At 39.9% G+C, this 15,655-nt stretch overlaps 1 protein-coding gene across 1 annotated transcript in view; it reads left to right on the forward strand.

The window, feature by feature from the left end:
- Window positions 1-1,035: 1,035 nt before the first annotated feature.
- The window catches only part of LOC102032172 (MARVEL domain-containing protein 3-like), a 17,923-nt gene continuing 3,303 nt past the window's right edge, over window positions 1,036-15,655 (forward strand). The window contains exons 1-2 of the mRNA XM_031059294.1: window positions 1,036-1,169; window positions 4,554-4,714. Of these exons, the coding sequence (XP_030915154.1) occupies window positions 1,054-1,169; window positions 4,554-4,714 (277 nt within the window). The 5' untranslated portion in view covers window positions 1,036-1,053. The remainder of the gene's footprint in view (window positions 1,170-4,553; window positions 4,715-15,655) is intronic.

The following is a 15,655-nucleotide window of genomic DNA, read 5'->3' on the forward strand; positions in this document are numbered from 1 at the left end:
GGGGCAGCGCCCCCGCCAGGGCCACCCCTGGGCGCCACGGGGGTCTCGGGTCGCCGCGGTGGCGCTGCGGCGGCGGCACCTGGAACCTTTCCCTGCGGAATGGCTCCTGCCCTCGGGGGGAGGCGGGGTCTCTTTCCCTCTTAGTTGTAAACAAAAATTAATTTATTCCTTTATGTTATATTTTTGAATGTTTGTATTTATTGACTTTATAGCGCCCAAAGGAGATGGAGGAAGGTTATGAGGCCTTGATCAGTGCAAATTAAGCCGACTGCAGACACTTCTGCAGGGACGATGAGGGGCTGTGATGAAGGCAAATGAGTCTAAGGATTGCTCAGGTGTTTGAAGTCTGTTTCCCTATTTTCCAGGTTTGGGCGTAATCGTATCGCACTTGGAAAGATAAAGACACTTTCAGCAAATAACGAAGTGGTAGTATTTAATACGGAATTATCAGGGTATAGCTTCTTGCCAACTTGCTTTCTGCCAGCTTTGCCTGTACCTAATGTTTATGTAAATCATAGGCAACGTGTGGTGATGACTCTGCTTACACCCACGGGTGCCCTCCTCTTCGAAACTCCCAGGACAAAGGTCACAGCCTGCTCTTCCCGACTTCCCTGTGCCAGAGACAGCTGTGTGCACACTCATGCAGTGCACTGGCACTTGCTGGGCTTAATGCTTTACCTGAGACACAACATTGCAGAAGACAAGACTCAGTTCTTGGGGACACGATCCCTTGCCCTGGCAGCAAAGGCACGAGAATCAGAGCAGACCTAGTCAATAAGCTAAGTGCAGTAAATGTCAGGGACAGAAACATTGCACTTACTTGATGAAAAGGAAAAGGTAAAGAAAAAATTCCTGCTTTAATGAAGTTACTTTGTAGTTTAAAGGGTTTTACTTCCTTCACTTAAAGAAGTCTGTACTAATTTTGAATCAGCATTTAATGGAAGTGAGTGCTGGTCAATGAATAACTTTTAAGTGGAGCAATAAAATGAACTGGTTTTATTTCTCTGGCTCAGGAAGTTATTTTAGAAGGAGAGAATACATCTGAGAAACAAGATGTCTCATGCTGGGAGTCGATACCAAGATAAGCAATACCAGCACCATGAGAACCATAGATCTCATAGATACAAGGAAGACAGAAGAGCAAGAAAACCATACCCACACAATGCAAGGTACGTCTTTATCTCCTCAGAGAAATAGATCACAGCAGGTCTATAATGCCTGCCTTCTCTCTGCTTTTAAATAGGCTTAATTTACAATAGTAAAGAAAGCTTTTACTCAGCTGTGAAAGCATGAGCATACTGCACTTGGAAGGGAGCTATTTTACGCGTAGAAATTTAACCTTTTTTCTTTGTTTTGAGCTGGAGACAGCACAGAAAGGCTGTGTAACACAGGCAGAGATGTGAATTTCCTGGGATGATCTGAATCAGGTTGGGTGACAAGTAGGTGAAATGTTACTGTGAGTCTTTATACAGTTCCTGAAGACACTGGTCAGCAGGTGACAGCAAGCTGTGGCTTGCCAAATATGCACTGGTAAATAAGAATGTTACATGACTGAGACCAGCACAGGAACTTTGTGAACTCTCAGGTTGCTGTGAACATGTTCCTGTTAATCTGAAATAAAACTACTTTCAGTAGTTGCTGTCAATAGATGAGTGCTTGTTGAAGTGTCTAAGGCTGTTGGCAGCACTTGAGAGTGGGTCAGCCCCTACCACCACAATGAGCAGATCAACTAATGGGTTTCCAGTGCCAAATAAACTCTTAGGATATTGCACTTCTCCTTCCAGCCTGGCCTGGCTGCAGCACGCTAGATGTGAGCTTAAGCTGTTTTCCTTTTAGGTCATGCCAGTGCATGGCTGCACTGTAGGAGAGAGGTCTGTAGATCCAAACACCACTGGCAAAATGGCCATGGCAGCAGAGTGTTCATCTCTGCCATTTAGTTTCTGGGGACATGATTGTAGGGGAATTTAAGAATAAAGGCAAACAGAGAGAGGAGGTAAATATAATGGAGATTATTGAAAAACTGAAATACTGAAGTACTCCCTGATAATATGCATTTTAGTAAGGAAAACAGGATGACAATAAAAGGAGCAGAGAAGAGCACTGTGTGGACTACAAGTAATACTTATGGCTAAGTATAAAACACTTGGATAGCGCTAAAATTATTGCATCGTGAAAGTAGCTAATGAATTTTTTTCCTGTCTCTCTCAAATTATGAAAAATTTGAGAGAAATTGGAAGAATAACCAGCCTAAGAATCATCCTCAGAGGCTGAATGCCTGTCCTTAGCCAAAGCAGAGATTGGCAGGCAATATAGTTAAATTGTCTTGAATATATTAGAAGTGAGAGCAGCTAATGCCAGTAACACATTAATAGCACAGTGGAGAGAAAAAGAAAAAAAACAAAAGGGTTGGAGGTTTGATGTGGGCTTTTTTTTCTTTCACGTGTAGCATAATATAAGCAACGTGTGAAAGGCTAGCAATAAATTAAACCACCACTTTTTAATAAAGCACTTCTCTGGATTTCTTGGTTTTGCTGCTAGTTTTATATGTTTGGACTCGTACATTGAAAATTGATGGATGGACTGTAAAGGTTCACACACATCCCTGTATCCACCAGGGATTAGAGGAAGGGAAGCTGCAGTTGCAAATCTGCAACAGCCGTGAAGATAATTCTTAGAGTCAAGTCAAGCATCTGGGGGCCATCAGACCCCACTAAAACTGATTGAAAAACTTTTCTGTCAGCTGTTTTGAAGGAGTTTGGCTTAACCTAACAGCATTTCCTCTGCTTGGTTCTCATGGAGTTCTCATGGGTTTTGGTGACAACTTTGGCTAATTGATCAGAAGACCAGCAGACCCTGTAATGAAATACATGGGAAGAATTTCGTGGAAGCTGTACTTTGGGTGCCTAATACTTTCATCCCTGATGAACTAGATTTTTTAGCCAGAGTATTTCTCTTTCCAAATGCATTTCTGTCTGAAACTCCTGCAGCAACCTTCCTCACAGCGCTGAGGAGAATTACCTAGAATGGTAAAATCCTCAAGGAAAACAGCAGCAAAGGTGGCTAGAACAGACCATAGTGAGAAAAAAAGGCATCTAAAAAAAGGATTTTTTTTTTTCCTAAATGTAGTCTGCTGCTGAACATTGAGGCAGGAGGGGGGGTTGGTTTGATTTTTTTGTCTTGTTTTGTTTTTTGGCAAGTAACAGGAAACAATAGAGAGAAGCAGCTGCATCAGAAGTACCAAAGGGATTGCTTTCAAGTTACTGGAAGTCTTATAAATCACACAGCTTATTTAATTTATGTGACACAGCTGCACAGGATGCTTTGGTAGTTGCACAAGACACAGGACAGAGGTCAGAAAAATCAGAAATGTTTCAACCAAATAGAGCTGTTGGCAGCTAAACACGGAGATGTTAGCATTGGTCTTGTTATTGAATGTCTTAATTAAAATGTAAGAACTACAAAGAACATGATTTAATGTGGATGAACGAGATAATATTGGGTCTGGAATTGGATGAAGATAAACCTTAGTGAAGTGCAATGATACTCGGAAACAAAACTACAGTTGAAAATGCTGATCTGTGGATAAGAAATTCAAGATAAAAAAGGAATACAAAGAAGACTTTTAAAAATAATAATGCTGAATGAGACTTAAAATACCCTTTAATAACAAAGTCATCCAGCTGTACCTTGAAAAAGGTAAGCTCTGATTCTTCTTCAAATGAGGGAGAAAATTCCTGTTAGACCACACAAAAATATTTGCAGCCAATGTTTCTTTTAACTTGAGTGTTAGCTCAGTTTAAAGGGAAAATTGCACTTTTCCTATAAAATAACCTAAATCTCACCAGCTTTAAAAATCATCAGGCTTCAGATTTGGAGCTGTATGTCATTGCAGAAAACTGGACCATTGTATCAATGAAGAGACTAACTGGAGACAGGAGAAATGGATGTTTTTGGGGAGGAGGGTTGATTTTAGATTCTTATTCAAATATCTTCAAGGACCTCAAAAATTTGAATAGGCTATTTTTCCCCTAGTATAAAATCTTTATCTGTTTATTTTAATAGCTTTTATTATTTTAAAAGATATCTTTGTGAGAGACACTAGTTGGAAGTACAAACACCCATTAAATAGTTGTGCTTCTTTGCACATTTATTATGCCAAAAGCTCTCTCATGTATAATATCTGGCCTGCTCTGGACTGGTTAAATTGTTTGGTTTTCATGACAAAGCTGTTATTTCCTCTTTCTACCTTTTGCCAGTAAGCTAAACAGTTCAGCCAGCCTACCCAGTGAGTACACTGTTTTCCAAAGTAAGGACCACTGAATGGAAATATCCTTGTGAACATGGATTTATGCAAGTTTTTGGGATATTTGCTTTCAAAACAGGCAAGCAAAAACGGTCAGATGCCTGTGAAGCAAGCTAGTTGCTTCCACTGAGAGGAGCATCTGATAATTTCTCATGTTCTGATGTTCTGGAGGACATCAGAACATTCTTTTCTCATGCTCAGGAGAGACTATGACCTAATGTATAACCATCAGTTGTTTACTCCATTGTAGAGACATCCAAGGCGGCCAGCACTCAAGGACTTCTCCTGTTTGCTCAGACCCTTACTCTAAAACCTCAGGAGCAGCCCAGGAGTATTTTGGCCCACCACCAGAGTTTTATCCTCCCAAGGAAAGCTTCTCAATGAAGTGTTCAAAGGTATGCACAACAAGAGGTATGTGAGACTCTTCTTGCCTGCCATTCACCCCTCTCCTCCCAAGGACTTCTCTTGGATTTGGTTTCTGTGTTTAGAAGCACACCAAAGTTAAGCTAGAGGAATATTATAACAAAAGAAAACAAATGGGGGGGGAAAAAACTACCAAAAAAAAAGGCCACAAGGACCGAGAGAGTTAATGAATGGCATAACTGAGGGTTATGCCATTTTAGACACCTAAAGGCAATATTTACACAGAAATTTAGATACTTGAAAATACATCTCTGGGATATGCATCCAGAGCACCAGAGCAGGTCATGTGTGTAATCAGCCAGTCTGTGCAACAAGAGTTAGCCTTTGGGATTTAGGAATAAAATAGACATTTACATCTGTGAGCAGTTTAGAGATGGCTGTTGAAGGTTTGATGATAGTTTGTTTCCCAGTCATTCTTCTCACACTTTCTATCAATTCTGGATTTACTCCAGTTATCACTCATACATCTTTATAAAGCATCATTGCGGGAGACAAAATTTTTTTCTGGACATGAATCCAATTAAACAGTTTTGGAGAAATAACTTGGGTTTTTCTTAGGAAGAAAGCAACTGCAACAAGGACAGAAATGAGCCTTAATGTGGGAGGAAATCAGCCTTAGTAGACTCATTCCTGTAAACTGAAAAAAAGAAGTCGTTAAAATATTCATTACCCTTGAAAGTTTTCCCTCTTTCAGGGCACTGATTATTCTCACCTTGTCTGTAGGAAAGCTCCACTGCAGTCTGAGTTGAATTTGCATCTAGGTGCAAAGTCTTTGACTGATGTCTATAAATAGACTTTCAGTGTCTTCCAGTAGAGAGAAAAGTGAAGAGATTAGCTGTTGGAAGTAAATTAAAGCACATAATGTTAGATTATTTCTTCACTCCATGTAGGAAAGTTAAGTAGCACAATCAATTTAATATTTCTCTGTATGTAGATATGTGAACAATTTTAAGAGTGAGATGAGCTATTTTGTCTTAAAAATATGTTATGTGTATTAGTATGCAGTTTGTTTCTCATCTTCAGATGTAACTGCAACCATTAGTAAAGGTTTAATGACATGGAGCCGTACTGATATTTTATCCATGATAAAATTGTATCATCAGTTTCTTCTTTAAACAAACTGAATTATTTTAACTTGTCTGAAAGCTGCATAAAATTCCATGCCCTACTTTATCAGAGCTTTAGAAAAATGGAGTGGCAAGTTAGTTTTAGTTTCCAGTTTCACTGCTTGCTTAGACTTGTGGATAACTTAATGTGAATATCTGGGGGGTTTTCCCCCTGTATTTGCTTTTCATTATTTCAGTGAATTAAACATAATTAAGATTTTTTAAATGTCCTAGTTTTGGATACATCAGTTGACAATGATGATTTTACTCCCACCCCTCCCCCAGGTATTGCTCAGTGTTTTCCAAAAATTTCATGTCTGAGCTTGCAGTGGAGGAGGGAAAAGAGATTGTGCAGAAAATAGACCCTTTTATTTGCAACCTTATTTCAAAAAATGAAAATATATTGAAGGTTGATAAGATTATGAGACTCTTACTACCCTGTTTGGTTTTTGGAAGTACCAAGATTTAGCAGACTTTACTAGAATTGTTTTGCAGAATTTTGTATTCCCCGAAGTTATGGTAGATGCTGTAAATGAACAACATGGATTGTTTACTAAGAAGTCAGTACTTGGGAGCTGCAACATTTTAGAGCATAAAAAGTTCCTGTAAATACTTTTTAACCATCTCCTTCTTTTGCCAGTGATTTATCAGCACTCTGGTGAAATTTCCCCTTCCCAATCACCATAATTTTAAAATAAACTAGACTCAAACAAGGCTGGGAAATCAAGTGATAAAACACAATCTTTCCCAAAGCAACAACTGAAATGTGACTTAGTTTCTGACTGTCTGCTAAGTAGCTGAGCTTTGGGGCTTTTACCTTTTGCCTAGCACACCTAGGTTATGTTCTTTATGCATTTTGAGCAGTTTAGCAAAATGCTAAAGAAGTTTAGCAAACTAGAGAGGAATTCTATACAGCCAGAGCTCTGAATAGTATTTGCTTCACCCAAATAGTTCCCCTTCATCCATGTTTTTACCAGCTATATCCCAAAAAACTCAAGCTGAATTTGATAAATAAGCAGCTGGATTTTTTAGGGATCCTTTAAACAGCTTAGGACCTTAGCATGCTTTAGAACCTCATTCTCCTCTCTTTGTTATTCCCCCCACCCCTCCCTATTCCCTGCCCCTTTTTTTTCTCCCACAACCACATTAGGTCAATAAACCCAGCCCAAATATAGTGGAAGAAAAAACTGATACTGACCCCTTTTGCTGGTAGGAACATTTGATACCATCTAAGAAACTTCAAAACATTCTGCTCTTTTTTAATCCTTTCATCTTGAAAACAGAAGGGGGGGAAAAAGTGTGTTAAAACATTACATGAGGGATACCTATTCAAAGCCATTCAGGTGGGATCACATGGATAGCAGTGCTGGATCATCATTCTTCCCCCCAAAAAATGGACTAAAGTACAAACTTAGGAGGACCATCAAAGTTTGGACCAGTAGAAAGCTGTCTTCTGGAATAGACTCCAGACTTTGGATTGGTGGAATTTCCTGAATTGGAAGACTGCACTCACATCTGTTGTGTTTAATACCTCTTTACAGACCTATGAAGTTTCTTTAATTCTCTGCTGAATCACTTTTTTTAATGTTTGACCTTCACATTACCTTTAGATAAGGAGTTCCAGAATTTCACTTGAAGTACTACTGTTTCATTCCTTAAAATGTTTAAAAAAGGTGTTTCTGATTCTGGCGGTATTCTAAATATGTAGTGATAATCTCATGTATTCAGCTTCTCCATGAGATTTATGGTTTTAGAATGAAGTCTTCCCTTTTCCCCTGTGCCCCTATTGCTTCTTCACAGACTGAACAATAGCCAGCTTTGGTCAGTTTTCCAGTCTTATACCTTTTCCAGGTCTACCACACCTTTTTGAGATAGGCCGACCAGAAATGCAGTAAAAATTCCCTATAAATTCCAGAAAGAATCAGACATCTGCCTAAAGGCTCTGGTTCTGTAATCCTACTCTAATGCTTCCTACCTTTTGTGTGGTGTTTGACTATCAGTGAACACTGAGCTGATGTCTTCGGAGAAAGCTACCTGAAATGGAAATGTTTTGCTTAGGACCCATCTGTGTGCTCTGTCCACAGGGGCATTGGTGTTTGTGGGTATTTCTGTACAACCATGAGGTGGAGGTTGCTTATTAAACACTGATTTCATCAACGTCTCATTCAAAGCTTGAGCTCTTAGCAGCCTACTAATTTTAATGTTGGCAAGCATGAAGAAATTTTTATTATTATTAAAGCAGACTTCACCATCTCAGTTTTCAGTCTTTTCAAGTTCATTAGTCTGTGCATCCACCATGGTATTTTGGTATGTAGTTTTGAGCTGAACATGCTTGGAACCTCCACTTACAGGTCTTTGGGCCATATTGCAGAGCAGATCCAGGGTGCACAAAGTATATTTTCTTTGGATAAAACTAAATGAAAGGGTGAGCTGTAACCATTAGCAGGTACTCTGTCCTTTGGAACAAACTAGAGCCAAAATGAAGTGCTTCTCTCTCCCCAGAAAATGCCTGTCCTGTAGCCCCTGTGTCTTCAACTCCACCTGACTCTGCAAATCCCCTCCCACTGCGCTGCCAACATGGGCATACTGGTGAGAGGCAGCACAAACCAGAGATTGCTCCCTTAACTCTAGTTGCCTGAAAACTGGCTGTTTCCTTTTTATTATCCTTTAATCACTGCTAATCAGTGAAATGATTTTTATCTCACAGGAGCTTGTGTCATTAAAGAGCACTACCTTTCTTCAGATATCTGCTGATTCTTTTAAGTGACTTCCCTATAACAAACTCTTGACTATTCCCTGCTATGCTGTCTTTATGTGTAGTTTCTATATATTGGGTAAGTTTACATAGGAAAGCTACACTTGTGGGCCTGCAGATTGCAGATCAAAAGGCAGTAGAAACAGAAGTGTGCCACCTTCTGTGTCTGCAGTAGTGAAGCAGATTGAGGGGACAGCTTATAGACTGTTGTCAGACTGCCTAGATGCACTATATAATTTATGGGCATTTGAAATAAACTGTGATAAAGACAAACCTTTCATTAACTAAGGAACTGCTGCTTGCAATAGCCATTTCTTACTGCTTACACACAATCTATTACATATGCCATTTAAAGCAGCACATGTTGAAAACAACAAGAATTTTTTGACCTGGGGATCCTTAAGGCTGAAAGTCTGTCAGAAGGAAGCATTCAATTTGCTTTTCACAGTGCAGGTAACATTATGTAGTTCTCTCTTCTATGTAGAAAACCTAAATTAGTAATAATTTTGCCTTTCAAATAACCCCCCTAGATATATTTAAAATATAACCAGATTCAGTGCTTTTGTTTAGCAGATGGAATGAAAAAAGTGTTCAAGGTTGGCTGCCATTCTTCACCTAAGTGAGAGGAAAATCTGAGTTGAACCCAAGAGTGAATTGCTGATCATAAATTGGTCTCAGATATTTGGTCACTTGACATTCAAAACTTCAAATTTTCTTTTTATTATATTTATAATTTTGGTGTGAAAGAGATGGAGCAATGCAATTCTTGGATAATGCCTCCTGTAGTTTTGCTTAAACAGCAAAGATAAACTTAAGTTTCTGCCATCTTTGGTCAATATGTGACTCAGAAAATTACTTGTCCTTTTGCCTTCTATAGAATTGTACTGTGCTGCTCATGATTCCTGAGCAAATAGCTTTTTTTTTTTTCTTTTCTTTTTTTAAATTTTTCAACCCATTGGCCTTTAAGGCAGACAACACCGAAAAGGTTACGAAACAGTTTGTGAGGGAGCAAGTATAATTGAATCTCTGTTCTTTGCTGCTATGAATACAGCTTTGGTCCTTGAATAGTGTTAGATTTCTTAAGCATATTGTAGGCACTTCCAAACAATCATGCCTTTAGCCTACATTCTAACATCCACAATTGTTAAAACCTTCAGACTAATTTCCTCTCAGAAAAAGACAGCATTATGGTTTGTAACAACATGAAAAGTCTCCAATTTCAAGCATAGCCAGGAGGAAATATCAAACTGAATTTATTTGGAGGAGGAAATAGAATTAGGGAGTAACAATGACTTTCTCCAGGATACATTCATGCACTAACAAGCCGGCATTAATTCAAATGTAAACATCTATAAGCTTTTGTTTTTACAAAGCACAGTCAGTTTTTTTCCCCTATAGCTATGCATGCTGGGAAGCACTCATAGACTAGAAAAAAATACTGAGATGAAATGTTAGCCAAGACACAGGGTTCACACTAATAAAAACTCGCTTTGAGTTATGCCATTGTTCTCAGCCATAATGCTGCTGTTGTTTCTTTGCTGTGCTATGTTGTGATACTGTTCCTCTTGGAGTCAGACATGGGAGCAGGAGGGGGAAAACATTTTGCTGAGGACTCATATCCCTTTCAGTGCTGTGGAGATGTTGGGGGAGAATAGTAGTCTGCAAGAGGCGTTGGACTGAAGTAAAAAATCTCCCATAGCTTCAGGTATGCACATCCAAAAACACTGAAGGGTCATAAAATGTGCATAGTGCAGGTAATTCTGTGTGTGAAAACAAGCATTTGACAAGTACATTCAGCAGCACGTTGCATCTTTTTGGCAATTCAGGACATTGCTACATTCCTGTGGGGGCACCCAACAGGATTAGAAACTGTTGTGTTTTGTAGTCACCATCTTCACATTTTGCCCCAACAGTGTGCCTTGCTTAGTTCCTTTAAATTGTGCCCAAAGCTGCTGTACACTGATCCTGTGGCAGTTAATTTCTCTGTTTTTCTGCCTAAGAAGGGAGCACTAGGGTCCCCTATAGTCTCATTGTAATTAGACAGCTTCCCCTTCTATCTTTTACAAAGTATATTTTAAATACAGCGTGACTAACAGGCTGAACTTGCCATCAAGTTTTTTAATCTTGTAATTGTGAAAACAGACGATATTAATAGTGGGAATTGGATGGAACTGTGCAGATTAAAATAATCCCAGTTATTCAAAATGCTTAATTAAAGTAGCAGAGTAACAAGATACAGCAGCAGAGCTGCAGGTAACCTTCCTTCCTGTTCTGATGTTAAAGTATTTCATTTGGAGCTCACTCCTCTTTACTGTGAAATACAAACAGCCTTGAGCAGTTGGCTCTATAAGAACACTCAGGAGAGCTACACTACTTGAAGATGCCAAATCCTACCTTTAGCAAACTGTTGCCTTGCCAACACACGGGACTTCACTCTGCCCACGTTTTTATATGAAATTATTTTCATCCACCTTTTGGCATTGTGCTAACACATACACGATTGTTTTTAGAGAAGGGAGAGCTGCAACTGAGAAGACTCACTAAAGTTGGCAGGGGAAGATACTGGCAAGGTTGCTGTTAGCTGTTAGGTGTGTGTTAGACTCCAGTCCATGCTTTCCATACTGGCAAATCTTAGTTAGGTTTGATTGCTGCTGTTACAGAAGAAGAGTTACACCATCTTTCCTGTGAGAGAACCAGGTTTGTCTTCCCTACATGTGACCCAAATTATGGGAACAAAGGGAAACTCTTCTCTTTAAAAAGTGGCTCACAAAGACAATTGATACAGCAGACAGACCATCTATTGAATGTAGCTCTATTTCTTGAGCAAGTGATCCTAGCTCTCTTAAAGGAGAAAAATCCACCCAGACAGGAATGTTGCTCACCAGGTGTGACAACGTACTATTAGTGAAGTGAATGAGAAGCTCGGGTTCACAGGTGCCTCCAACCTGACCCACCTTCAGCCAGACTATGATGACTTAAAGAGTAATAACACCCCAATCTTTGTACTTTATAAAGGTGGCTCAGTTTCAGTTCAAACAGAGGGAGTGGCCATGGAAAGTTGGCTTACGGAACAAGAGCGTTTCATTGTTTTCCGAACTCCTTTTAAAAAAACTCCTGCAAGCTGGTTTCAATACCAAGACACTTGTTTACTACTTGAAAGAACTATTGGTACATTAAGAAAAAAAGGAAAAAAAAGGCCATTTCCTGAAATGTAGAATGTGAGGTGACCATACGGAGACCTAACAGTGCTACAAATAGAATACAGCCTTTTATAGTTGCTATATTTAAGTGGTACTGTCAAATACTACAGTTTAATGCAAGATCTTTTGCTTCCTACCCTCTCCAAAATTAGGAAAGATGACTCATGCTCAATTAGCAGGAGAGAAATCAAGAACATTCTAGAAGTGATGCTTTAAAGAGCTACTGGGTACAAGTAAACCATAGCTGTTGTTCCCAGGCAAGGGCTGGGTTGTATTGAAACTGTCTTACAGTGGTGGGAAAATATGGGGATAGAGGATGATGCAGTAATTCTACAATTTAGGTCCACCCTTTCCTGTGAAAATTGGACAGCACTTTTTAGAGGATGGGAAGTTATTAAACAGAAAGAATAGAGCAGGTGGGATAGTTGTTCTTTAAGGGAAGAGGATACACAGAAAAAACAGGATAATACATTTGGATCTGAGTACTCTGAATGCAAGACTTCTCTGAGTCATTAAAACCAAGGCTGGTCATCCTTTGAGATTTCCTAACAGAGTGGTTATGTTGACTAAAGAGAGACAAATTATCAAAGGGTAATAATAAAGTTTTTTTCTAGAGCACATAAATAATTTTCCCAGTTTTAAACTATTTTTTCAGTGATTTCCAGTAAGATGGATATCTCAAATGAGCATAAGTGTGTTGGGCACATCCGTGCAATTTAAATGCATTTGGCTCTGAGTGTGTGCATCCCTTGGGTCCTCTGACAAGCCAAGATTTTGTTGGTGTTACATTGCCTAATTCTTGTGTTTTAGGGTTGGGTTGGTTTTTTTCTGCCTTTGATTTTAGCATGACTAAGTGAAAGCTAAGTCCCATCACTGGCTGAAGAACACAGAGACCTGCAAAAATAATAGTGGTGTGGGGGCTTGGGGGGCATTTCTTTGTTTATGAAAAAACTGTGTATTGCCCTTATTCTGCTTTAGTGAAGCTGGTTGAATTCTTGTTACTGGTTTCAGTAAGATCTTGCTTTCTACATAAATGGAATAATGGTATTAAAAGAAAGGTATTAAAACATGTTTGCATCCAGATTTTATATCTTTGATCTCTTGCAACTGTTGTCTTCATTTCTTTTTCCTTGTTCAGTTCTCCTCCTCTGTTTTGGTTTCTCCCCATTTCTGTCACATTTTGTCCCCTTCCAAAAGCAGAGTCAAACCCTGCTTTACTTTGAAATTTCCCCCCCTTCTCCTTATCTTTTTCCTCCTGCTACCAACTCAGTTTAGCAGAGGGGTGACTGAAGCTGCATTGAGCTGTGCCTTCATTCTCTGGGGAATGCCAAACCTGCACTGGCAAGAGATGTTCTCCCTTTGAGATCCTTTTCAGGACTGACTGCTGCTTTTGTAAGTCACTGTATATGTTCAAAATACTTGTCTTCTCCTTTTTGAGGGGTAAAAAAAAAAAAATAAAGATTACCTCTGAAAAGCAGAAAGCTACCCAAACGGGGGGGGTGGGGAAAAAGAAACAAAATACAACTTGCAGTGAAAAAGGCTTGGAGAAAGATTTTTCATGTGTGTTGTAGCTTCTAACTCCTCTCTTCCCTTCTCCTGGAGCGACCCCTAATGGGATGTGACATGGATACCACTGACCTGTGTGTCACCAGCCCTGCCACTGGGATCCAGGTGTCCAAGGGATGCAGCCGCACACCCCCAGGGGCCCCTGGGTCCTGCTGGTCCCAGTGGTATGTGATCTGCAAAGGAAGCAGAGGGAGAAGGCAAGCCAAAATTGAGAGTGGTAGACATAGAATATTCTGGAAGTACACAGTGATGTTCACTGAGAGGGAATGATACAAAAAGAGACAGGAGGAGAAGTCCATGTGCATTCAGCAGAGGAAGAAGGTGACTTCTGTCCCAGATACAGTGGAGGGAGACACTTTGAAGGCCTTTTCCATTAGTATGGCCCTCATGGGATCAGGAGAGTTCAACAGAAAGAGCCAGAACTGTCTGTCCTGCAAATTCATTTATGGCAGCTGCAGAAACAAAGGAACAAGCAAGAATTGGCCATTCTGCTTTATGTACATGTGTATACACACACCATGACCCCCACACCTGAACATCAGAGCTGTCCTACCACAGTGCCTGGATGGAAATTCCTCTTTAGAGCTTCTGACATGAGACTTGAGTGCACAGCTGAGTTGCTGGGTACCACACATTCATGCACAGTGTGGTCTTATGAGGCTGGGCACGTGGATTTAACAGCTCACCTCACCTGAGAAGGGGAGTTTCTGGTCCTTCTCTGGTCCTGGCTGTCACTGCCCTTGCTAAACACATGCCAACATGATTGCTCATCAGATATGCTGTGAGTCACCTCAAGAGGCTAAAGTTGCAGAACAAAACCAAGAAAAGAGTTAAATAGTTTCCTGCTATTTTAATTTATTTGAACAGCTCTTAGAAGGGCCTAATGTGGAGGTAAGGGAGAAAAGTAGTGGCTGCCCAGCCAAGAGTGGGAGCTGTTAAAGTCAGCTGCCTGTGGGTCTGTACCCTTAACCAGCCCACCTGTCAGCTTTGCTGGATGGTCAAGCCCATATTTGATAGAAGATAAAGCCATTGTTCAATGGACTGATGCCATGGAAATATCCCAGCAAGGGAAAGAAAAAGTGAATAGTACATAAACAGTATAAATTGGAAGGCTATATCATTGGTTATAGCAGGAAGCGTACTCACAGCAAAAGACAACTGCAATCGAGCAAAATTAACAAGTAGGATATGTTGAAGTTACTGTCCACTGCAGATTTAGATTTTATGGAACTAATGAAACAATTCTCTGGAAATCTCTGGCAACACCCACTTCTAGATTGCAGCCCTTCTCCTCACCTTCAGTGCTGAAAAGCAGTGCAGGAAAGAGGCATAGGAAAGGAAATAGCAATCCAGGAGCCCTGACAGGACTCCTGTAACTTATTCAGTAAGGAGAGGGTTAGTTCCTAAAGCCAGCTGTTGACTGGGCTGATTTTAGTACAAATACAAATGGGCTGATTTTAATACAAATGAGTAACATTTTAGGTAAATCCCAAGATGTTGAACCTGAGAAAGGGAAAAAAATAACTAAACCAATAGAATTCTGAACTGTTCAGACCTTTGGTTATTTTACACTTAAATCTTGCAGTGCATTCATTGTTGCATGGGATTAGGGAATTACTGTAGAGATAAGCAACTTCCCTATAGGAAGACCTTTTGGTTTCTGCAGATATAACTTCAGGATGACACGGCTAACTGGCCTGTGAAAGCAGAAATGGCAGGGCAGACTCAGAAGCGTGGCTTGTAACTCAATCCTTTTCACCAGCAGCACACTGCTTGACACAGGTCACTGCTAGGATGTGTGTGACCATACCTTGGTAGAGCTAAGATTCAAAACTTACCTGTCCTTTTATTCCTTACTTCTCAAATCTGTCTCTTTCCTGTTATACTCTATATACTCTCTCTATATATATATACATATATATACTCTGTATACTCTCTATACTCTATCCTGTTACATATATGTAGGATTTTGTCTCAGCTTGTAACTATCACAGATTAGAGCTGCAAGAGGCTTTTAGGGTTACTGTGTTGGAACATACTGTAAGGCTTAATATTTCCATCAAAGCCCTGATGATTATACAACGTCTTAAGCATTTCCACTAATTGTCTGCTACGTTCAACAACCCTGCTGGCTGTCATCATAGACCTGTAATTCATTCTACATACTGCTTATCATTTTAAATTTGTCTTTAATACAGGAGGCTTTGTTCTTGCACTTTCTTTTAAAAAACCCAAGTTAATCCAAATGATACAAGTGATTGGTGAAGTAGCTGCTGCTGAACCTCTCTCCATTGTTTAGGCA

The sequence above is a fragment of the Geospiza fortis genome, unplaced genomic scaffold, assembly GCF_000277835.1.
Source record: "Geospiza fortis unplaced genomic scaffold, GeoFor_1.0 scaffold58, whole genome shotgun sequence".
In the NCBI taxonomy this organism is placed as follows: domain Eukaryota; kingdom Metazoa; phylum Chordata; class Aves; order Passeriformes; family Thraupidae; genus Geospiza; species Geospiza fortis.